Raw genomic sequence first — 25,736 nt, 5'->3', positions numbered from 1 at the left:
TTGGACGTTTTGTGAAATGTTTGCTCTTTGTGTTACTTTATTGATGATTCATCATCTGTACATAAATCAGTCCTTAACTCATACAGGATTTTAAAGCTCCTGTGAATAACTTATGGGTAAGGCTCATCTTTCCTCTGTCCCGATACTGTCCAGTATTTATCTAAGCTGTTTTTTCTCACAAGCATGTTTTTCCTGTTGTCATTAATAACAGTCAAACACATCACTCATTGTGAATATTTGCTCTGAAAATAGTCTGCTATTAATTGTCTCAGGTGACACCGGCGTCTGGCAGCAGTTACTGGTATTATAATTTTAATCATGAATCAGAATCAATAATTGTAATCATAAATCATACATTCATGAGATAAATCAGTAACATTAAAAAAAAATCTTCCAGATAACAAGCGCTAATTACAGAATAAAGTTTTGACCTTTCTCTCATAAATCAGGACTTCATTGTTGTACATGTATTACTATTATCTTAAAAATATCTTTCTCTCTAGACAGTGACACCAATACTCTGTTAGTTTTGCTATATGAGTCAAAAAGAGACTTCAGCATTAATTTTAGTCTGTTTCATAACCACCTAAAAACTCCTCACAAGAGCTTTAATGAACCACCTTTGATTTTGGGATCCAAGATGACTGTGTTTATTTATTTATTTATTTATTTTATTTGCTTATAAAAGCTCCTCATATAATACAATCTATACTGTTAAGTTGACACATTTTGAAGGTTATAAAATAAAACATACTGTCATATTTGTTATTTGTCTGCCGATTTGAGAATATGTTATTATTAAGGGAAAAATCTGAACTTAAAAATATGTGTACGAATGAAAAATGAAAGTAAACACAGATAAATAATTCATTTTTAAACAGGCAGGATAAAAGACTTAAATCTAACATTAACTCATTTGTGCAAATGTATTTATAGCCCAAAGTTTACACATGAAAACTAAGAACCATAAAATTCTGCACTTCTGTTTATTTTTTAATCCATTTAAAGTGTTTGTTTGTTGTTATTTTTATCGTCCTTGTACAGTTGGATCAGTTGCATTTCAAAGCACTGCAACAGGTTGCTCCCTAAACGGGTTTGTTAAATTATTGAAAAAGGCATTGTGCGTCCAAAAAGGCACACTCCCCTGCCATAAGGCTTATCCTGTTTTTATTGAGGGAGCCTAATCAATATGGCTGATTATTATAGCCGGTGTCTGGGATAAGAGGTGCATTATCTGAAACAGATCACGCAATGCATGGCTCAGCGTGTCGCTCGCGTGTCTGGAACTGAAGAGGAACCGTATTGATTCAGCAAATTACACACGCACTTCAGACATGTGATGATTTCATTTACAGAGATTTCTGTTGAACTGATCAAAATCGAATAATGTCTCATAATTATCTGACTATAAAAGTCCAGACTCTGATGTGTTTGAAGAACAGAAAGGACTTTTTTGCCTGTTTTTGTTTAATCAGTCAATATTACAGTTGCTTATATAATCAGTGCATGTATATTTTATTGTAAGCATGTTATGAAAGAAACAGATAATTATAGTATACACTCTTAATTTGATTTGCCCGGTAATCCTATTTATTCTCAGTAATTCCCAAATAAAAATAACGTCAAGTGCCATCTCCGTCTTTGATAAACACATTATCCCTGGGTTCCAGTCTTAATTGTTAAAAGTCGGGTTATGTGAGTTACCCGTCCTGAAATCTTCTTAGTGTCATAAAGTTCACCGGATAGTTGGCAGGAATAATTATACGGCACTGACCTAAGCGAGCCTGTTTGTAGATTCTGTTTAAAATACCCACCGGATAAGTGAGTTGGTTAACAAACGAAGGTTAGAGGTCAGGGGTGAGGGGAGGTTTCAGGTTAAAGGGAACAGTTAACTCTGACATGATATGATGATCCTGGCCTAAAGTTGCAACTTTTCTTGAAACTTCTCTTTCTGTGGAGCTGTGTCCCTCGGGGTTGATGTTATTAGATGGTGTTTACTGTTTCTAGGTGAGGTCTTAATCTGTGACATTGCCACTGTCTGTGGCACAACGAGGATTTGTGGAGTGTAAGATTAGAGCTCTACGTCGTCATAAATCTCTGCTTCCCAATTCGGCCGGGTAGTGGCGGGTGGGGCAGCTGCTTGGTGAAGTCTGTGGTCTGTGGATTTGCTGGATGAAACACTTGTGCGTCTGCTCAGGAGACCTTCACCTGTGTGAGGTGGGAAACTCCTAATTGTGACTCTGAGCGCTCTGGGCTCTCTATTTTAGACCGGATTGTTATTTTTAACACTTCAGTTTATTTTTTTGAGCGCGCACACTTCTCAGAGTTGAACCAGAACTTTTTTTATGGTTCTCGGCTGTGGCTCTCCGTGATGAACTACTGCATCCCAGATATGTACGAGATGCCTCACCCCGGGGTGGGAGGCTACCCGGTGCAGGGCGGTGGGGAGCACTGCATGTACCCAGGTGACGGGCCCGGGTATGGACACTGTGAGCCCCAGCCACTGCACCACCCGCCTTGCATGGAGCAGACCTGGCCGCCAAGCCAGCACTACTCGTGCTCGTACGCTGGCGGCCCTCCACCTTTTAAGAGCGAGTTCTGCAGCATGGAGATCCCTCTTAGCCACTTCCACCATCAGCCCGAGTATTTCCCTGAGATCAAACCTGAGTACTCACACCTGCAGTGGATGCAGGGACCGCACAAGAAAGGTACGAAGTCAGACTGATGGTTGTTGGATCTTCTTGGGGAAGCATGTTTCTGGTCTTGGCACCGTGGGCACATTAGAGTTTGAGTTTTGGATCCATTGATGATGTCGACTGTTGCTTTGTGGTTCCCTCTTTGAATTGTGTGTGAAGAGCTTGTTTTAAAAGTTTGAATGTTTTGTATAATTGGCAGTGACTTCTACTTGATAAATGTTTCAATGATGTCTGGGATTTTCAAATTAAGGTTGATAAGCGTAAATCCAAGATTTAAGGCGTCATGCAGCGTCACGTCTGTGAGCAGGACTTGGTGCATCTGATGCTGCAAGTGTTTGAGGGAGCCAGGCGGGGGCTCCTTATTGATTGATGGGGAGGCAACAGAAGGCCTATGCAAGAAAAATCATTGCTTTCTTAACAAACCCCAAAAAAAGGTATTGATCAGCTTGTTAACCACGGAGTCTGCCAGGGGTCAGAGCACTGAACTCATTAAGCCAAATCCCAAAATGGGGCCAGGTGTTAACCCGGAGAGTCAACTGTGGAGCAACTGTGCTTTCTGTGGAAGTCGGGTTAATCAAACACGAGGTGTGCAAAAGTCAGCCAACTTTTAAATCTCCCTCTGCAACTTTTTCAAAGCGGTTTAGCTGCCAGCCTGTGCTACTTTTTACAAATGGAAAAACAGGGCAGCTCATAAACTTTATCCAGTGTAACTAAAGCAGGTTAGCTTCTCTTTACACCATGTATGTGTTTCACTGTCCTGTGTGTGAAGAAAACAAAGATAAAATATTATAAATCTTCTATTAAATGTTATGTAGAGTAAAAAACTCTTCAAACTGTCATCTTTGTTTAGATTACCTCCTAATTTCTCTGTTTATCACTCACAACCTTCAGTAAAATGAATCTGTATTTAGAAAACATGAGCAGTCCACACTTTACAATAGACATAAAAACATGAGTCAGGATAATAAAGATATATTATTTCAGTAAAATATCATATTGACCTGTTTTTCTTCTCTTCAGGGTACATTCCAAGTTACCTGGACAAGGATGAGCTATGTGTAGTGTGCGGGGACAAAGCCACGGGCTATCACTATCGCTGCATTACCTGTGAAGGTTGCAAGGTAACACAATCTTTCCACACTTTTCTTGCAGATAAATCTTTGCTTTCATTTTTTTTAAGGCATTTTCAGGTGATGTGTTTCCGTCTCTGTCTGCTCTTTCAGGGTTTCTTCAGGCGGACGATCCAGAAGAATCTCAACCCAACCTACGCCTGTAAGTACGAGGGGAAATGTGTCATCGACAAGGTGACCAGAAACCAGTGCCAGGAATGTCGCTTCAAGAAGTGCATTGCGGTGGGGATGGCAACCGACTGTAAGTTTCACCGGCTGAGACGGCGCTCATTAGAGATGTCTTGTCTTATGTTCAGGGTTAAAAATAGCCCAGGGACTGAAAAGAGAAATATAACTCAACAAAACATTCAGTCAAAGTTCAACAGAAAAGGAAACACAGAGCATTTGTGATCATTTAAGACAGTTGAGGTGATCTAAGTAGAAGAAGTCAAACACATACAGTATCTTAATCCAATAACAGGAGACGTGGACAGGCAGGGTGAAACTGGGCCAGGGCCATCCGGGGAAAAACCCCAGCAAATACAGGCTTTCTGTGCTCTGTAGGTTATGTGGGGACACTTCTACTGTTGTTGACACACATTTAACTGCTTTAATACTGCAAACAAAAACACTACATCGTGTTTGTTTTGTTGCTGCAGATCATGCACCGAACTGAAGAGATGTCAAACGTGCATCACATCACGGCTCGGCAGCGTTAACTTGTTTGATCTTAAAGCTCTTACATGATTTGATAAAAACAAGCTGGGTTTTTTCTCTCGTCGGATCAAAAGGTTTTGTTCTGTTCTGTTTTTTTACACTCTTACTCTCACTGAGATAATGGCGGCGTTTGGCAGCTTTCAGTTTTGAGTTTCAGAGTTTGAAGTAAGGGGGAAACATTATGTGAAGCAAAGTGTAAGCACCTTGGAGACGCCTTCAAAAGTAGATCACTGCTAATCTAGGTTAATTAGATTTAATTGTCATCAGCCGTAGTTTTCCCCTCTGCCAACAGTGTCTAGATCTGCCATGTTTGGAGTATCAGAGCGAGGAGCAGAGGGTTGTCTCACCTCCATGTGTTTTATTTACAGTTTGTGAAATGATGTTACTTCAATTTTTTCACAACCTTGAAACCATCAAGCAGCTCCCACGTAACAATAACCAATCTGAACCTTGGCTCTAGACGCATGTGGATCAGTTTTTAACAAACATTCAGAGACTTTCTAACCTTAGCACATGACAACTATAACCTTTCCTTTAAATGCAGCAGCGGTTTTGTATGCGACAGTTGCAGGAAGACATGTCACCATCATCATCATCATCACCGTTGATTTAATAGGATTCAGAAAACAGACAAACAGGTTTAGACAATAACGGAGCAGATAGAAGAGGAATGAAAGACATCAGAGGTTAGAAAATACATAGACAAACAAACATCCATCATACAATGACGATTCTGACATTTACATATAAAGGTGCAATAATTTTCAACTAGATAGAAACAATGATTTTTAAAGAATTAAAGCAGTTTGGAAAAGATTGGAAGCAAAAACAATTAAAATCAACAAGATCAGCAGCTTTGCTCACGTCGTCTCTGCAGTTAAAAAAAAACGGTAAAAGCAACATTACATGGTAAAGCCGTCATGTTGGTTCTGTTTTGCTGTAGTGTGTTAAAGATGTACTGGGACAAAGACAAAATAGGACTTTGAGCTGGTTTTAACCTCTTTTATTTATTTTCTGCCCTTTAATCTCCTTTAAACGCTGTAGTTTAAACTTTTACCAGTTTCTAACCAGAGGCACCTTTAGTATTGTATGAGCAAAGAGGAAATATGGACACTGACAAACGATTTGATCATAACTCTTTTCTTTACTGAGGTGAATGTGCACTTTTAAATGTTTTCCCTCTGTACAAAGATGGAGTCTTCAAAGATGGCCTTCCTCCTCTGAATAAATCCCTCTGTAGCTTTTGCTCTCAGCAGTCTCTGTCCTGTTTGAAAAATAATAATAATAATAATAATAATAATAATAATAATAATAATAATAATAATAATAATAATAATAATACAATAAAATAAACATCACTTAAATACTTTCTCAAAATGTGTCCAACCTAGAAACAAAAACCAAAGGATGTGAGACTTGGAATGAGTATTGATGATGCTGATTTTTATTTTTTTTATCTGCATTTCTAAAGCTAGGTCCCATTTTTTAATTTTCAAAGCTATAAATCACAAATATTAATTTAAACCACATTTTCAAAAAAACTAATTGAAGGCACACAATAAGGTTCTCTACAAGTGGTCCAAATAAAGATAGAAAGAAAATTACAACAAGCATTAAGTACTGTAATATTATAGAGAGAAAGTTAAACCTCACCCATCATAACAATTAAAACAGTAAATAAGTTAAAGTAGATGCAAAACATTAAGTAATAAAATCCACTGTATAAGAACACCAAATTAAAAATGATAGTACATCAAAGGAGGCTCAAAATTAAGTTTTCCTTTTATATTATTACATTAAACGTTTTTAAGATCAAGAAAATTATTTTAATTATTTAAACATCATTAAAATGTATTCAACTGGAATTATTTTGTCACTAGACTGGAAGTGTAATGATAAAACGATTTTTAAAAAGACATTTTATTTTTGATGTTTTTTGATTTAAAAAAAACTTTTTTGACAGGTTAAAAAATCCTCACGGGGCTTTAAATAAATTAGAAAAAAAGAAACATTTAAATCCTTTTTCTTAAATGGAGCTTCATAAGGTGAATTTGTTTTCCTCTTATTTGCATCACAATTATTCATGGCTATTAAACTTGGAGGAATATTTATCATTATACAGCAGCACAGTTCTTATAAACTTATAGACCCCTGTTTTGTAATTTTAATGAAGTGTTTTAATGAAGTGAATTTCTTTTTGTGAAAGCATATTCAGTGGATTTGACTCTGGCCTGACTAAAGAGAAATAAATTGAAAGTCTTGTTTTCTTTCACATATAACAGCACTTTTTTCTGGAGCCAGAACATAGATCATTTTACAGTTAACTTTTAGAAATGACTTAATGTTTGAAAAACAGTTTTTTGCCATGTCAAGAAGCTTTATAAAAAAACTCCTCATTTTACATCGAAACCGTCAACAACACATCACTTCATGGCTTTATGTTTGTATGCTAATAGTTTGAATAATGTTATCACAATCATGTCACCTGCTCGTGCATGACTTTAAAGAGCAGGGATTTTTAACACCAACATGTCTGCTTAAATTTATGCATCAATCCTGAAAATATCGGATTCACCAAATATGTGTCTCTTGTTCAAAAGTGTGCAAAGTGTGCCAGCTAATCTAATCATTCAAATTGCAGTGACATGTTTTAAAATCAACTCAGTGTCATTTTCCTGTGATCAACCTGTTAATCTGCTCACTCTGAGTTTCAGCGTCATCACCACTTCATTATATCACCCTCTCCTCCTCCTCCTCATTCCTGTCCACTCTCATTGCCCCCCTCTTCCTTCTTTTTCTCCCCCTCCACCTCCTCCTCCTCCTCCTCCTCCTTTTCGTCCCGTCAGTGGTGTTGGACAACAGCAAGAGGCTGGCCAAGCGGAAGCTAATCGAGGAGAACCGGGAGCGCCGTCGGCGGGAGGAGCTGCAGAAGACGGTGTGGGACCGACCGGACCCCACCCAGGAGGAGTGGGACCTCATCCGTATGGTGACTGAGGCCCACATGTCCACGAACGCACAGGGCAACCACTGGAAACAGAAGCGGAAATTCCTGGTGAGACACCCTGCTCCCTCCCTGCCTCCCTCCTCACCACAGCCTTCATTGTATTGATTACCCTGCCTTCTCCAATCCCTCCCTCCCTCCCTCCCTCCCACCCCTCACAGACCCCTTCCACTTCATGCCCTCTGTCTTCTCCACCTCCACCACGACCACTGTTCCACTGTTCCCTGTTAATATGTCCATGTGTTTTTTGTATCTCCTTGTAGAGTGGGGAGAATTAGCTGGACGATGGAGAAAAGTGTGTTCCTCAACGCAGCAGCACTAATTTATAAATGGAACATCTTATTCTTTGTCTTTTCTTAATGTCCTACCGAGCAATGACGCTTAATCTGACGCTAATACTAATAACCTGCTTTTTTCGTGCTGTTTTTCATTTTTCTCTCTTTCTGATTGTAGCTTTTGATTTCACACCTCACCCTCTTTATGACTAATTTTGTTTTCCTTCTTCTGTGAAGTCTACTCGCTCTGTCCAGATTGAAAGTCCGTCTCAGCTGTTGACTTTATCTTGGGTTTCTATGGCGGGATCAGATGAAACACTCACAAAGGCGTGAAATGTCAGTCGTGGATTTCAATTTTGAGATTCCCTTGAATCCAAAAGTATTGTTTTCATTGCGACAAATCATTTTAACCTCTTTAGTACCGTCTTCAAGTTACCTTTGGTTTTTAAGCAAACTTCTCTGCAACTTAAGATCCACAACTTTAGAAAAATACAAATAAAAACCTGTAAATATCAAGTTCAGATTGAACTTTTGGATCACTTGTTGGTTACTTTTAATCAAATAAAATATCTACATGTTGTTGATGGTCCAGTGTTTCCGAGGACCTGATCAATGTTTGACTTCATAAGTAGCGCTTAACATGAAGGTGTTTTTTTCCAATTCTTTCCTTTTAGAACTTTTGGAAAAATGTGCCAAAGATTTGTAAAAAATTTTAAGTTTGATTCAAGTCCAAGTTTGCTGTGAAAGGTGTAGATTATATGAGATACAACAATAAATGACCACAGTGTCATTGTTGGAGTCTTTTTAGGGATCTGTTTCAAGCATCTCTTAAAAAACAGCTCCTGACAAAAGTTTGCTCTTTTAATGTGTTTTTTTTAGTCTGTGATGGTTTAATTACACTTTTTAAAAATAGTGCCAAAATGTGTTAAGTTGCACATTTAATAGAGGAATATAAGTTTGCTTTTGAGGTTGCTAATTGTTGGTGATCAAAGAATAAATTTCCATGTTGCAGATGGCTAGTCGAGTATGTCTGCAGACCTATTCAAAAGCAACAGGCTGCAGATTTTTGTGCTGCTTTTACAGCATCTGTTGTTTTCAATCCATACTCTTCTGTGGCTTAGGGTTTTTAGAAAGTGAACATAAAAAGTTTTGATAAAAGTCTGTTTTTGCTTAAAAATCTATTGGTACTTTGAGATAAAACAATAAATTCCCATTTTGTCGATGTTTGTTCGGGTGTATCTTAAAATGTGACATTTAGCAGAAAAATCGACGAATCAATTCTGTGTTGGCGCTGTCATCACGTAGTCGGCGTTTTGATCCGTATTTTCTGTGAGACAGGGTTCCCACCCTTCGACAAACCGCACTGAAAATCAGTCAATTCAAAGTTTTGATTGAAATCTCTTCAAGTTGACGGTTTTGTACAGTAAAATCGGAGATCTCAGTCTGGTTTGCGGTCGTTTGCGTCCTTCAGTTTTCCGTCTTGTCGTTGGTCATTTGCGTGTTTCAGATTTCTGTCTGGACTGCGGTCGTTTGCGTGTTTCAGATTTCCGTCTGGACTGCGGTCGTTTGCGTGTTTCAGATTTCCGTCTGGACTGCGGTCGTTTGCGTGTTTCAGATTTCTGTCTGCGTCGTTGGTCGTTTCAGTGTTTCAGATTTCCGTCTGGACTGCGGTGGTTTGCGTGTTTCAGATTTCCGTCTGGACTGCGGTCGTTTGCGTGTTTCAGATTTCTGTCTGCGTCGTTGGTCGTTTGAGTGTTTCTGAGGACCACGTTGACCCTGTGGTCCTGAGTCTGAATCTCGCCATAGAAAGCCATCTTGGATTTCTGCCCTCACCTGTTTTCTATCTGCACTCTTTCATCTGTCCTCAGTTTAACTTGTTTTCTTTTTAGTTGGCTTGACACGGGTTCTTCATTGAAACTTCACGATTCCTGTTGATTATCCAACAGGTCGAGGAAGCAATGCTTCTTAATGAAATAACATGTAATTTATTCTATACTTCTGACCAGAGTGCAGCGGGGGTGAAGGAAACTAAGGTAAGAAAACACAGATTCTGAGTATTTATTGAAAGTGATGTAAAGCTCTGAAACAGTGTGTTGAGGATTTATCCATCATTAGAATAATTTACAGTCACATTTATTTAAATTCATTGAGTTATTGTTGCTACGTGTTTGAAGTGATGCTTCCTCATCTTTACATCCCAGAGAACATGTTAAATCAGTCATATATGCTTAAAAGTGTTCCTCATGTCAATGAACATCATACATAATTTAAAGTTTGAAGCAGTTTTAACGAGGAGAATTAGTTTATGTTTCTTATTTATACACCTTGCACCTGTTTTTACATATTCTGGGGTCTTAAAGGTGACATATCACGCTTTTTTCATCAATATTTATTGGTCTAAGAGGTCCCCAAAACATGTCTTTAAAGTTTATGCTCAAAAAAACACTTTGAAATCAGATTTTGGCATGCCTGAAAAGCCCTCTTCTTCAGTCCTCCTCAGAACAGTCTGTTTTCTCTCTGACCACGCCCCCTCAGGAAGTGGATGTGGCCTCGGCTCTCCAGCACGTTGATCTAATGTTTACATGTTGGCTGAATATACACGGCTGCTCACAGATAGCGTTACTTCAACCCTCAGAATCTGATCCAGAATCTGATCCTGACGGAGAGGCGCCTGTAGCAGGACCTTTCTGAAGGATTGGTCACAGATTTAGTGTTGCTTGTTGTTTTATTTATCAGTATGTCGACGTGTGTCTTTTTACACAGCTAAGAACATGTAGCTATGTGGCTATGCTAACTAGCGCTAGCACTTATCCATGATAAATAAAAATCATCCACTAGATCTTCAAATCTGCAGACGTGGGGAGTAAAACCGACCTTTGTGTTTATTAAGACAGCCTACAACTAGCATGCCTCCCTCCTAAGCTCCTTGTTAGCACACATTTGTGCAGGTAATGAAAAGCGGAGGAGGGGTTGAGTTGTATTTTATACAGTCTATGGGCTAAACAAGCTCCGAGCTCTGACTCCGTGACAGACCGGATATTGTTGTTACGTAACAAAAACACGGAAGTCTGAAACGGCTCGTTTCACACACATTTACAGAAAGGTGTAGAAATCAGAACAGGGGCAGAATGGATTTTTTTCATTCTCGGGGGGTTTGTAGACATGCCAGGGAAACATATTTCAGGTAGAGAACCATTAAAAAGTCCATTTTGCATGATATGTCACCTTTAATGATGTCTGTGACGGCTGTTCTGTAATCTCATGGGGCTGATGCACCTGATCAATGTACGTCGTCTAAAAGCAGACGGACAGGATCAGATTGTATTCAAATTTTTTGATGAATGATCCATTATGTAAAGTTGTCAGGTTTCTTTAAGTGCAAGAGTAAGATGTTGTTTTATCCTGAAACACTTGTTAAAGTTGTTCTTTTAAAAGCCAACAGACTGATGAGGGAAAAAAGGAATTTATCCAACAGAAAACCAAAAGGGCTCGTCTTCCTCGTCTTGATTTTTTAGTTTGTCATGGCTGTTTGTTTTACTTCCTCCTTCAGTCAGCTTGCTTCTCAATTGTCTACCTTTTTATTATCTGGGACAATCTATAATCTGACATAATAATCTTTAGAAACAACCAAAAATTTGACTTATGCTGACTTATTTTATTGCACTCGGCTTTAGCAGAAAGATAGCTGGAGTCAGCATTCCCAATAAAGAGACCACCATCATTGGGCTCCATGATGCCTCCTCAGAAACCAATGTGTGATGTCTCTAAGACCACGTCCATATTATACACAGTCTATGCCAGCCACTCATGTTTCTGCAGTTTGGTTAGGTTAAAAAGAGAAATGCTGTTTCTGGTTGATTTGTAGGATCCCTGCTGTCATGCCGTCAAACCCTTCCAAATCTGGGTGTGTTTGCGCTTAAGGATAACGTTGCAGCCTGTTTAGTGTCTGAAGTAATTTCCAAAACGTTTGCACAGATCATCATTAAGACCCAAACATATGTAAAAATAGGTCCTATATTTAAAAACTGTGATGAGAGCTACTCTTTGAGACATGTTGTTGTTTGACTTTGTGCTGGAGGCCGCTCAGACACCGACCGCTCTGTTCTGTTTGTGTTCCTCTCTGCAGCCAGAGGATATTGGTCAAGCGTCCATGGTCAATGCACCAGAAGGAAACAAAGTGGATATCGAAGCCTTCAGTCAGTTTACAAAAATTATCACCCCTGCCATAACCCGAGTGGTGGACTTTGCCAAAAAACTGCCTATGTTTTGTGAGGTGAGTGAGAAGTCGTGTTTGAAAATGTTTCATAAGATGTAGATTGAGAACGAGGATTCATGACATTTCCTCTGGCGGCTGCAGCATGTCTGAGTGTCTGCACCTGGTTTAACTTTCTAATCCTGCTGCTCTGTCACAGTGGATTTAAAGTAAAGCCAATAACTAACTCTTTCTGCTTCTTTATGCTGGATTATGGCGATTGTGACATTCACTTTTTTTGTTCTAACAGATTTGAACCTACACTGTCCACTGATTTAAAATAAGAAGCATGCTGTTGTAACGTTTGTGGTATCATTGCACTCATGATGTTTTTCTCTGTTCAACCAGCTGCCTTGTGAAGATCAGATCATCCTGTTGAAAGGCTGTTGCATGGAGATCATGTCACTGCGAGCGGCTGTCCGCTATGATCCGGAGAGTGAGACCCTCACGCTCAACGGCGAGATGGCAGTCACACGAGGACAGCTTAAGAACGGAGGCCTGGGCGTGGTCTCGGACGCCATCTTCGATCTTGGCGTGTCACTGTCCTCCTTTAACTTGGATGACTCTGAGGTGGCTCTTCTGCAGGCCGTCATCCTGCTTTCATCTGGTAAGCCACTGCTGTCCCGATTCCTATCACACGTCAGTTTCTGGCTCATTCCAGTGTCACATTTTTCATCTAGGAGACGAAATCTTTAACTTCTTTTAGTTTATTATTCTTAACTTAACATTTAGTGAAGCAACAGTTTATTATGGGACTGTACAAATCAAAGAGAGGACAAAGAAATAAGGCCCCATCAGCTCTGTCCTGCACAGATTGTGTGAGCAGTATTTTCCTGACATGAAATCTATACCAAACTACACTTCAATCAATTAATCACTATTAATCATTCTGACGAGCTTTGTCCAGCGAGCCTGTTTATAGGCTGCAGCACCGTTTCTCTGTGTGATGCTCTGCATCTGATTGAAGATCAATACTCTTCTGCTGCTGCTGCTGCTGCTGCTGCTGTGTTGTACATGCAGACATGACACGGGGATAACCTGCCCATCTGTCTGCTCCTCTGACACACTTACAGCCGCCACCAGGGCTCAATCAATACACTTCACAAGACACCGAGGTTCAAACCACAAACTCTGGATAGGAAGATGGATAGGAAGATGATTAAAGTGGTGCCGTCTCTGAAGTTTAACAATTTATTCAGGAAATAAAACACACACAAGATAAAAAAATCCACTTTATGTCATGATAAGTACTTGCTGTCACCCACTCTTAAATAAAAACCAGCTGGTATCATTTTAATGCAAAGCAGTAACTTCTACACAGTCAGTAGAATAAATAATCCTGATAATACGCTGTGCAAGTTACACAATATATCATACCAAAAAAACCCTTTACAACAAGAGGAAATATCTTAACATCTTTTAAAAGAACCACAAGAAAAAAATCTGAATTGATATCTAAAGAAAAAACACTTCAGACATTATTACCTATAAACAGAAACACCCAGTGCATAAAGGTTCATGTTACAGTTACATTACAAATCCAGTCCTGCTAAAGCATAACTTTGTAATTAACAGTCCTTATTAAAAAAAAAAACACCTGATGATGCAGTCCGTGTGTCATTTGTTTGTATCTCAAAATGAAACCAAAAATAAAAAAACAAAAAACTTTCTTTTTATTTTTTAAAGACCATATTTGGTTTTATTTTATTTGATTAATCTATTTTACTTTTCATTATTTATGTTCTATTTTTTATGTTCATTATTCTCTTTTCAACAACCAAATTTCCCCTCAGGGATCAATAGTCAAAAGTCCTCAAAAGTATTTTCATTTTTTATTTTCTCATAATCCCACAGCAGCGTCTTCTTGTGACATCACACTTAGGATGAGAAGTTCAAATATGATCATGTATTTTTATTATCATGTTCCAGGTCGTGTAAACCTTAATAATCTGGCACTCTGAGGTCATTTCACAGCTCTTCAATTGATTCGCAGACAGAAAGACGATTGGTAGTGAAATCCAGACCGAGATCAGGGCTCTATAAAGTTCAAAAACATGTTTGATGGACTAATTGATTTTACCAAGATTCAGCAAAAAAAGCTGAAAATTACAAAGCTAGTGGCTAACAGGTTGAAAAATAATAATAATAATGATAATAATAATTTATTCATATATCACTTTTTAACACAGATAACAAAGTGCTTCACAATGTGCAATTAAAGCAAGTATAAATGCAAAGCAAAATGGAGCAATAGAACATTTAAAAGCATCCAAACTTATAAAACAGACCCATAAAATCTAAGTTAAAATTAAATATCACTGTCTGTTAAAATGTGTCTTGAGTAAAGAAATAAAACAAAGGACTGACTCTGCAAATATCATGAAAGTAAGATCGCTTTACAATACAATCTTATTGTTGGCTAGCTAGCGTGATGTAAAAATAGACTAAATAAACATGAAAGTAGTAAGCTATAAAATATGTGTTTTGTTTAAGCAAATGTTTCTCCTTTCCTAGCAGATTTGATTTTTAAGAGGTTAAATGCTATCTTTAGCTGTGTTTTGATGTTAGTTATCAGATCATGTTTTATAGCTTTCTTCTGCTTTTTTAAACTTTTAAACAGCACAGAATTGAAAAACCTAAAATGAGTTATTCTGGTTTTCTTTTTTTTTTTGGAAGTACTATCGAAAGAAAACAAGTGTTTTTTATGACAAACAAAGGTCAAGATTTCATGAGACTGGAGTTAGCCTTTAATTCAGTTTAATGATACCTGCCGGAGGATACGAACGATTGTTTCTACCACACTGAACCTCCTTTTGATCCTGACTGATATGTGGATGTCTGTGTGTCCTCAGATCGGCCGGGCCTGAGTAGTGTGGAGCGAATCGAACGCTGCCAAGAGGAGTTCCTGCTGGCCTTTGAACATTACATCAACTACCGCAAACACAAAGTGGCGCATTTCTGGCCCAAGCTGCTAATGAAGGTGACGGACCTGCGGATGATCGGTGCCTGCCACGCCAGCCGATTCCTCCACATGAAAGTGGAGTGTCCCACCGAGCTATTCCCTCCTCTCTTCCTGGAGGTCTTCGAGGACTGACCAATGGATTTTATCGTATGTGTGTTTGCGTGCATGTATGTGTGTGAATGCGTGTGTGCGCATGCGTCAGCGCCTGGGAACCCTGGTGGTCTCAGGGGTGGAACCAGCAGAAGGCCCGTCACAATGAACTTTCTATTAGCACTACTGAGTGTCACTTCATTCCATAGTTTAGGAGTAGCTCTCTGGTCTAGTTTTGTATGGAACCATTCCTTACAGTGCGGGTACATGTGAATAGCATTTTGTTCTTTTTTTTCTTTGGTTTGTTTTGTTGTTGTTATTGTTGTGGATATAACCTCTCACCTCGGATTTTACTCTAGGTTTTTGTTTGTGTGTTGATGATTGTACAGTTGGCATAATGGTGATTTATCAACACTTGTTCGTTCATTAGAAAACATGCAAACGATGTATTTTCCTTCCTTTATGTTCAAAGACTCGAAACGGCTGCTCACTTGATGCACAAAACAAGACATTGTTAGCGATCCGTTAGCCTTTCCTCCCACCTGCTCGACTTTATCCGACCCTTCTGTTGGTTAATATTAACTGTCATAAAGTCAGTCAATCACAAGGTGTGTCTGAACTGATCTCACCATCACAGCAGCAGCATCACTCACAGCTTACAAACCTGTGTGAGTCTCTGGGTAGCCTCGCATCACAAATCGAAAAGCTGCATTCCTGAGATGACAGAAAATCTGAGTTTGAGCAACACCACATCCAAACAACTTCTCTAACTTCCCTAACTTCTCGGAGACGCCGTTACTCGTCGTTACGTCTAAATGGCAGCGCAGAAATGTAAACACTACACAAAAATACTGTCCAACCTATTTGTAGTCCTCAGAACACACATTACTCAGTCAAGTATGAGCAGAACTCTGCCCGTATGTATTTCTGTTGTTGCTGATGTGCTGACACTGCAGAGGACATATTGCTGAATATTGCGAACTGCATCACTGTTGCACTATGACGGCACATCAGGGCCATGGCAGAAGGACAAAAGCATGAATTCAAAGGGGATGATGTTACTTTTATTTTTTCATTTCAGTTATGTTTTTGGTATTTTGCCTGTATGGGAGCTGAAGAGAGACGGGAATTGTATAGAGCGGGGGAAGACATGCAGCAAAGGGCCGGGAGTCGAACCAGCGACCGCTGCGACAAAATTGGGTGCACGCTTAAGATGTGAAGCCAACTTCCCCAAAGAGGAGACTACTTTACAAGCTGCATTTCTGAGTTTAAAATAGGAGATGTCTGAGGTTCTCTTGACAAAAGCAACCTGACATCGAGGTCAGAAACATGCATACAAGGGTTTTACCTTGATATGACAAAAGCAAATCTCCAACATTAAGTCAGTTTATTAAAAGAGTAACTAAAATGATTGGAAACAAACAATCAAAAACACCATCTTCATTTTGCTTCCTGCTTTTGTTGTTTGATTATAAAACAAGATCAGAGAGGAACAGATTGGATGAAATTATGTTGACATAAAGGAACATTTAAATTTTTTGGGTGGTATTTTCTATGATTTCATAAAGAATACTAAAATTAAAAAAGAACAGCTGATAGATTATCTGAAAAATAATCACAAGAGTCTGGTTGGCAGATTGATTATGAATCAGTGTATTGGGTAAAAGGATGAATTATGATATTTTAATCAGATTTTATGAAACAAGTCCATCCTCCTGATGCAGAACAGAGGGAGCAGTTTTGTTTATCACGGTCCTTACTTTTTTCAGTCAAAGCAAAGACATGTATTTGCAGTTATTAGACCACAAATAAACTATTTGCAGCTGTTCAAGTAAGATTTCATAAAAAATCGTTACAATAACATCACCCATCATTTTGCAGTGCTAAAGTGTATCAATATCTCCTTCAATGCCATGCATCACACTGCAGATTTGACTTCTCCTATGGCCCTGATTCTCTGTCATTTGCCCGTGGTTCTACCTTCTCACAGAAGTTGTAACCCAACCTGTCAGCTGATGATTTACATTTCTGTCATCCAAAGGGACGCAGCTGTAGCATCAACATGAGCGTCATCATCCCCAGAGAGCGGTCAGGACTAACTAAAGCACATAATGACACTGATGTCAGGAAAAGACAATCATATAGTACTCGTGTGTTGTGTAACAATGCCACATGCTGTGCCAAAACCAAGTGAATGAGGCCCTCCCTGTTGTATCCCTGCTGGGCTTTCATAGCGATACCAAGACTTGACTGATTTATGCTAGTTAGTGCATGCAGCTCACATCAGAGTCACCCCTCTGACTCGTGCTCTAGTCCGCGTTAGCAGCTCTTACAACAGACTGAAACGTCATCTCACACATCGGAAGATTTCAAACTTCTTTTTTTTTTCCTGTTTGTTTATTTTCACCTCCCAAAGAAACGGGAGTCTGTATGTCGAACAGTGACGTCATGGTGCTATGGTGGGTTTGGGAAACGGCTGGTTGAACTGTAATGTAATGTTACTTGCAGTAAAAGAACATTATCTGTTGTATAACAGCCCACCACCCTCTTATGATGGCATGCATATACACTAACACACAGACATGCACAGATACAGAACATACCCGTACACATACTGTACACATGCAAACACATGCATGTACCTGGATCAGATATGGGTCAGACCCCACCACTGTGACCAACCGGTGGGTTTTGGCGGCTGAGTGAACTTTGGCCGGTCCAAAAAAAAAAACAGAACAGTATGATTCATCATCAGCGAGGTACACTGAGAAAGCTGGTGAGATTGTGAAAACGTAGCGCTCTTTCCTTTCTTTTTTTTTAGCCGGTATGTTCTCTTTTTCTGTTGTTGTTCTGAAAGCCTCTCTATGGTATTGTTGTTTGCAATGTGACAGACATTTGCTTTGTATATCTCGCTTTTTCAAGCTTCACACTACTCCTCAAAAAAAAAAAACAGCTTGTGTTTTATTTCTTTTCTCTCTTTTCTGTGAAGTGATGCCTTTTATCAAAGCAATAGACTTGCTGCAGTGTTTGAATGACCCGGACCTCACACACACACCTCACAAACTGTACAGACTCAAAATAAATGCACAGACAATCAGAGGGAGAGAGATGGATCGGGGGGGTAAAGGCACCCAGGCTCAGGCGGCCCGGTGGTTATGTAGAGCTGGACCGTGCTGAGCCAGAGCCATTTGGAAAAGTAACATTGGCTATGTTTACATGCACCCCTGTCGTCCTGTTGAGGTTACAGTGTTAGGTTGTTTGCAGGAGCCTTTAATACCATGTGACTGGTCCTGCCTGTTTCTATTGGTCAGACGATGAACAGAGTAGTCCTCGTAGAAAGCATACAAACTCCAAACGCTGTCCTTACACACACGTGTTTCTGTTTGAAAGATCAAATGACCCAAAATAAAGCAACAAGCCGTGAGGTTAAAAACTGAGTTATCACAGCGAAGGGTTGGCTGCACAAACACGCCCGTGTATAACTGATCTAGTCTTAGACTTATCTAAAAAAAAAAACTTTGAACCAAAAGTACCAGGAACTAAACTCAGGAACTTAACAAGGACCTTAAAGGTCTCTTTGGCGCATCTTTGTTACCTCTGCATCTGAAGAACCCTGAAGATCAGACCAGCAAATTTGACCTAAAACACGCGATGAGACGACGGTGCCATCTACAGGTTGTCTTTTATAGTTCTCCAATGCATGACTGTTAGGCTTCTCAACCACAAATCATACAACTAATATTCCTCTCTTACCTCTTTCTGAAACTTCATGGACTTTTAGACTAGTCTCAGGAATTTGGCTGCCTAACATGGTTTAACCGTCACCAACATCAAAGAGATGCTCACACCGCGCTCAGAACTACAAATGTTGCTCGCTCGCAGTCTGAATGAAAGCTGTCCGGAGGTTTGTAACATAATACTTAGGACCATAACTACGTACTACCTCAGGAGCAGGGACTTTTTGGAGGGTGCAAACTGCAGCCCAGGGAACCAAAACAGTGACAAAGATATTTTCGGTCGAATGCAAGTAATAAAGTTCCAGAGTTCCTGTAAATATTTCGGGTTCTTTCAGAGATAAATGGCTGAAATGAGATGCACAAAATAAAAATGGAGTTATTTCAAAGCTGCATTTATTTGTTTTCTTTTATAAAGTTGTGGCTACATTGTAAGCAAACTGTTGCATGTCTGTACATGCAGCAGAAACAAGAGAGCATTATCTGCAAGTCAAGTTTGTGTCCAACATTATGATCCTCGTTTTTAATTCATGTGGATCTAATTTAGTGAGCGGCAACTCTTAGGAGAAACATCCAACCATTTACCTGCTGCATATTTCTATTTCTTCAACAGGAAGTTAATAAGTTTATCTCAAAACAGGGAGCATAAAGACAAGATTTAAAGCTTTTGAACCCTGAAAATCAATAAAAAGAAACTAAAAAGGACTTCATATCTTTGCAGCTCTGCAGAGTTTAGTCACAAATGTCCTAGTTGACGACCTTGACTTTGAACAGTTGTAGCTGCATCTACCAGCTTGGCGTGAACAAGGTCTCCAAGGCTGACTTTGCTTCGTACAACTTCTTACACTGAGTGCACCAGGCCAGCTGACATCAGTCATAGCTGCCCCTGGTTTTATGATTCACATCCATGTGAAGACATGTGAAGCAGTACTTTTCAAACTCTCCCTACGATCTGGCGTGATGTCCTCTGATAAATTTTTTTCATGTGTCCCACTGTGTCTTAAAAGGCCCCATTTGCATAAAACCTGAGAGCAATTAGCACCTGCAGGGCAGGGACAGCGCTGAGGGTTGTAGTTGAGTGGAGAGCTCTTAATTAATACAAACAGGGCTTACATGTGGAAATGAAACCTTAAAATCAGCCCACTGTCTGAGTCGACTCCCAGTGGATGACTCTTTCTCTCTCATCTTAATGCCCTTTCACTAATCATCCTGTTGACGAGACTCAACTTCAACTACTTTCTCCGTTTCTTTTATCTTCGATAGTAGTCTGACTTTCCAAACGTATGCCTGCTCCGTCATCGGTGTAAAAGATACTCCTAGGTTCAACACAAACAGGGCTTTAAGTCTGCATGGTGTGCAGGGCGTAACTGGGCGCTGGGTCGGATGTAAGCAAACGTCAAGCTGGTGCACTCGGCTCCTGTTGCTATTAAAGACACAAGCTCTGCCTAAGTTCCTGTATTTCATCAGTGCACCGTCAAACAGTGCCCTCTCCAATATGCACATACTTGCATATTGTATGATTTTCAACCTGTAGGTTGTCTCAGTACCAAGATAGCATCTATGCACTCATTAGAAATAACATCATCAGCTTCTTCTTCGAGAAAAGAGTTGCAACCTTGCAGAGCTTTACCGCCAACATCTCACTGCGATCGTAACCACACCAAACATCTGCCGGCTTGGTAGCTTTAGTCAGATTTACAAAATAGTTCAAATGAAATAGTTGTAACTTCTGTAGAGCTTTTCCCTGTTATATTTTAATTGGAAACAAAACTCTATCCATGCAGATGAACCGTCCATCCATTAAGCTTGGTAACCCAGATAGTGACACTTGAGTGTGAGGTATTCAGACCTCCACATGCAACTTTTTGACTTTTAGTCCTGTCTGAGTGGCGTGAAGGCAAATATTCACTAAGTATAGCAAGTGTAATACAGAACAACAGGAACTAAGACACAGTTAATGATTGCTTAAGTATTACGCTTCATGTTCCAGAGCTATCTGAAAATGTCATGAGAATAATCAGCACTTAAAATTGGTTGTTTACCCCAACCCACCTCTCGTTTAAACATCATATTATTGAGTGTTTCAGTGTTCTTTCTTCTCATGAGCTTTTGCAGATCATAGTTTATTGGATATTCTCAATGATAGCTTCATTGCCTTTGCAAAAAGGATTACTCTTAGCAGGACCTCTCTCTTTGGATGATAGATATAGCACACTACATGCATCAGATCTACAGCTAAACGGTGAAATTGAAGAACTGTTACATGGGTGACAACTTTAGATAAGTCTAAGTCAAAGTGATGATCTCCTCGTGCAGCCAGCCCTTCGTTTCCTACAGTCAGAGTTTTAACTTTGAGGGTCAGTCACTTCTTCTACATCCAAAATTCCTGACAGAGACGTTTTGGCATCGGACCCAAAACATTTTCTAGGCCTGAGAAAGCAGAGGGTTTGTGGTGTAGCGAGTCTCTTAATGCATATCAAGATACTTAAAGCACCTTGTGCAAAAACATGACAGTAAAATTAGCTGTATGAAAATAACTGATGAAAACTCAACTTTGCTACTTTGCCAAAAGTCATGGCAGCATCCCGTGACCAGGATGTGTGCAGCTAAAACCTTTCCCCACCATTCACCAAAAAGATGCACAGTAACCTTAAACCTGCATATAAACAGTTAAGTCGAGGCATTTGGTAGCAGAACTTACAATACTTCATAAGAGAAGTTATGGCCTTCCAAGGCTGAGATAGCCAACATGTTAGCAACATGCGAGCTAAGCCTATGCACAGACCTGCAGATGTGGAGCTACCATTATGTTGGAGCTTGGTTCTTGGTGACCTGATGAATGTAATATTTACCCTCCATCATCTTTATTTACGTCTTAATTTCCAAGAATATCGGCATCTTACTTGCTGTAGTGTTCTCCACCATGGTAACCAGCTAGCTACTAACTTTTTCTGTCTGCCACTGCTTCATTTTTTGAGGGAGGGTATCCGATGTTTATGCCGAAAACTGCCTGGTGGAGTGGGATGAGTTTAATGGGGACAGTAAAATAGACCAAAACATTAAAGCTGTGGCTCCTAAAACCAAAGCTATTAGCTGAAAAAAGCTAAAATGACCTGGAAGGATGAAAACCTTCAAATCATATCAGCTTAGGTTCAGAAATAGCCACAAAGTTATTATAAAGTTCGGATATCCCTATTTTTTCATGTCAGCTAGATTGAATTTCAAACAAATGTCTTTGAATTGGTTGGTTATTTTGTGCCTGAATACAAACGCCCTAGGAAACTCTGTCGAAAAAGCACAGGACATGCACCCAGGAGTTTGTAGTTTATGCACAGTGCAAGACCAAAAGTCTAAAGACGATTATATGAACTGAAATAAGTAACCTGACATTCACAGTGCAACATTTCTTCCTTATTTATAATCTCCCTTAGAATTTAAATTGAAACCACATTTTGTGCCCTGAGTTCGGAGCCTTTTCCCACAACAGTGCAGAACAATGGCACAAATCACTCCCCGAGTCATAGCCTGTTCATCTTTGTCTTAAATCTCACAGTAAAATAAATAAATATTCAGAGCATGATCATATTCAGCTACGAGAATAACTTTACGAGGCCAGAGAGACAAGAGGGTTTTAGTTTAAGCTTGAAGTTCATACTGACAGACACAAAGGAAAAGTGACTGTGCATAAAGATGGACGATGCATCTCCACCTTCTCCTGTTAGACAAAAGTGAGGCCAACCCCTTCTTGACTGGTGCTGACATCCTGAGATTCAGAACCAGAGTCTGAGCAGCTCTCCATGCTGCATATTGACACCCTTTCTGTTAACTGAAAGGCTGATTAAACTCACCAATAAAGTAGTAACAACCTCATAGGTCAGCTCAGTCCATGGCAGAACAGATTCTTATATTAGTGGCAGATTCTCACGGTTATAAGAGGTTCGGTGACTCTTGTTTTATTGTTACATTTTGTCTCACCGTTCCTCCTCTACTCTAAAAGTACAGTAAAAATCCTTCAAGAGCTCACATTTGTAGACAGAGCTATCAATCATTGCAGTACATATTTTTTTAGCTACTACTTAAAACTAAACCTATCAGAAAAAGAAACATTTGGACATAAATCAGTGTGATAAGAATTCACTATAACCACAGAAACCGCATTTTAGAAAAATATACTTAACGTGTAATTCGATTTTAAAGTTTTACCCATGTCCCATCTGTTAACATGGAGGAGGCAGGCTTTACTGCAGGCAGGCAGTAGGGGGAGCTTCAAGTGTTCTGGCTTCACTTTTGGGAAGCTGTCGTGTCATCCATCTTTTTATGCAGTCTATACACAGATATATGAGTGAAGAGGCCCTGCACACAGTTCTCTATAGGTTAGGTTGGTAGTTTATAGGAAGATATGACTCGATGTCCTCATCTTATTCATAAAAAGTAGAGTTTAATCCCAGATTAATCCAAGAAAGAACAAAAACTGGAAGTTATTTTGACATTTCTTTTTGCAATTTATGAAACAAATGTCTGTGGTTCTTTTAGGGTTTGTGGACGGCCATAAGAGTATGTTTAGTATTTACATGTCACACACCATAACTATAATTACTTGAACTTTCATATGCACAGAGCTGTTGCTGCATGTAAACACAGTCAATGCTGACTGCTGGTTCAGAAAATGTTTACTGTTCCTCAAGAGGTGCCAGTTCATTGTAATCTCTCCCACGAGTTGTTACTCTTAAGGTTACTCAGTTACAAACCAATTACAAGAGTTGCACCATAGAAAAGCTATTTTACCGTACAAAGGAAAAAGGATGTATATTTTCAGACTGCAGATTTTTTTTACGGATGTTATTAGCATAATATAAACATATTGTTTTGCATAGTGTTAAAATAATTAAGGATCTTGCTCTCAAATACATTTCCACATTTCCGCAAAAGAAATAAGAGCAAGATGTATAAATCATTAAAAAAAAGGATAAAATATTGCATTAAAATTTTAAAATTCAGTGGTTACAGTAGCTGGACTTCACTGTCTGTACAAAGCAGCACAGCTACACATGAACACGTGTATCAACAACTTCTTGGTCAAAGTGTAACCAGCGTCTGAGAACAAGTCATCCACCGTCGGCACAGATTTCTCTCCTTGTGTGTTTGAGTGTCTTCTTGTTCAACTCATCTGTTCAACACGTACTGGAAAACCGTCACGGAGAGAAAGGGAGAATAAGTGTGTAGAGGTGAAGGAGGAGGAGGAGTAAATCTGTGGCAGCAGAAACAGAAGACAACAGAATTCTGTTTCCCTAATCTGCTGCCTTGCACTCGGCTCTTTACTGGACACCCTGTCCGGTAACGGCTGTCCAGCTGTGGACAGTGTTTTTGACATGAGCGAGGAGGACCTCAAGAGGACATGATTTTGATGCTCATGATTGACGATGATTGCAGCTAATGTGAAATGGCTCTTGAGAATAAAGATGGTTTTGAGAGATTTTGGCTTTGTGCGTTTATTTTAATTGCAGTTTAAAGCTCCTGTCAGGGGTTTTAGCTGCTTATGAAACAGTGACATTAATACTGATGCCTCCACCGGTATCAGCCATGAGGACAAAACATGTTAAAGATAATTATTCAGAGTAAAAAAAAGCTCTTCCTGCTTGATAACTTACTTCTCTCTAACTTTACCAGCAGAGCTCAAAACAGAGACACTTCAGGGGGATACGCCCCGGCTTCTTTCATGGAAAATCCAACATGAACACAGACACTAAAATTCAGATAAAGAAATAACCATCTGTAGCTGATAATCTTATTTTACTACATAGGTCATGATTGGGCATCAGTATAAAGCCTGGTGTTACAGATGGAGGTAGTCTGTGACCTCCAGGGCTCCTAACGAGCCCATCATTGAGAGCACCTGCCCTCATTGCACCCAGCTTGAGCTCATCAGCCTGGCTGCTCAATAAAAGGAGCTCCTTTCCCTCAGTTAAGTGTGTGCAACAGAGAAGACAACACCTTCAGTTGTTGCCTCTGGGTGTTGTTAGAAGAGTGTGTTTTGAGAGAGTGTATGTTTTGTGGATGTATTGTGGAGGGAAGGAGGGTGGCAAAAGGATAATTAAAAACAGGATTAATCTCTCAGGAGAGTTTTTTGCAGATTACAGTTGGTTTAGGCCTTTTCCTTAGTTTGTCTACTCTTTGTAGTAGAATTAGTGGGTGGCTGTGGAGCTTTACACCTCCACTCTACCTTTTAGACCCCAAAGGCCTTACATTTGTTTGTATTTGAGGGTTTTAAGTTTCTTTCTGTTAGTGTCCCTGTCCATGACCTCTGACCTTCATGTCATGCAGCTGGCAGGCACGTAACACTGGTTTATACTTCTGTGTTGTCCCTACGCAGCAGTGGTCAACGCGAACATGAGCACTACATACTTATGCGTCGATGTGTCCATGACGCGCAGCAATTCTCTGCTGAAACACGGCACAACAAGCAATGTGTGAGCATGCAGAGAGGAACCATGGCACATAGTGTCATTTCCAGGGCACTCAGAGTGTTGTTTTTGTAAGTTTGTTATTTTAGTGTATCATTGGCCGCTCCAGCAACTAGCTTGTTTTGTTCGCCAAGGTGCCAAAGTTACTGCTCCAGCTAAAGGCTGGTTTAAACTTCTGCGTTGACCCTATCCAGCAGTGGCCAATGCCGAGGTGAGCACCACATACTTGTGCGTCAATGTGTCCATGTTCATGGCAGTTCAGTCCCTCTGATAGTCGGGTCGCCTGTGTCTATGTATTCTGTTTACTTTTTCACAGCGATACAGAACCTATTATTTTAATTTAAAGACATGTTGCTGTTTATCATACAACAAGGATTACAGGGAAAAATAGAGAGGAGACGTTGGAGGAGATGAAATGCGCGGCCGAAAGACGACTTTT

General features: G+C 39.7%; 1 protein-coding gene across 7 annotated transcripts in view; it reads left to right on the top strand.

Moving 5' to 3' along the window:
- Positions 1-24,309, top strand: part of thrb (thyroid hormone receptor beta) — a 187,396-nt gene extending 163,087 nt beyond the window's left edge. For 6 of the 7 annotated variants that reach the window (XM_034704717.1, XM_034704719.1, XM_034704718.1 and 3 more), the window contains 7 exons: positions 3,717-3,817; positions 3,920-4,067; positions 7,369-7,574; positions 9,805-9,831; positions 11,925-12,071; positions 12,399-12,657; positions 14,903-24,309. In XM_034704717.1, the coding sequence (XP_034560608.1) occupies positions 3,717-3,817; positions 3,920-4,067; positions 7,369-7,574; positions 9,805-9,831; positions 11,925-12,071; positions 12,399-12,657; positions 14,903-15,144 (1,130 nt within the window). In that variant the 3' untranslated portion in view covers positions 15,145-24,309. Of the gene's footprint in view, positions 1-2,371; positions 2,709-3,716; positions 3,818-3,919; positions 4,068-7,368; positions 7,575-9,804; positions 9,832-11,924; positions 12,072-12,398; positions 12,658-14,902 lie in introns of those variants that run through there. The other variant, XM_034704716.1, reaches the window with a different exon arrangement.
- The last annotated feature ends 1,427 nt before the right edge of the window (positions 24,310-25,736 follow it).

The sequence above is a fragment of the Notolabrus celidotus genome, chromosome 16, assembly GCF_009762535.1.
Source record: "Notolabrus celidotus isolate fNotCel1 chromosome 16, fNotCel1.pri, whole genome shotgun sequence".
Classification (NCBI taxonomy): Eukaryota; Metazoa; Chordata; class Actinopteri; order Labriformes; family Labridae; genus Notolabrus; species Notolabrus celidotus.
Note: the sequence above shows the minus strand (reverse complement) of the source record. Positions and strands in the feature narration are given on the sequence as shown.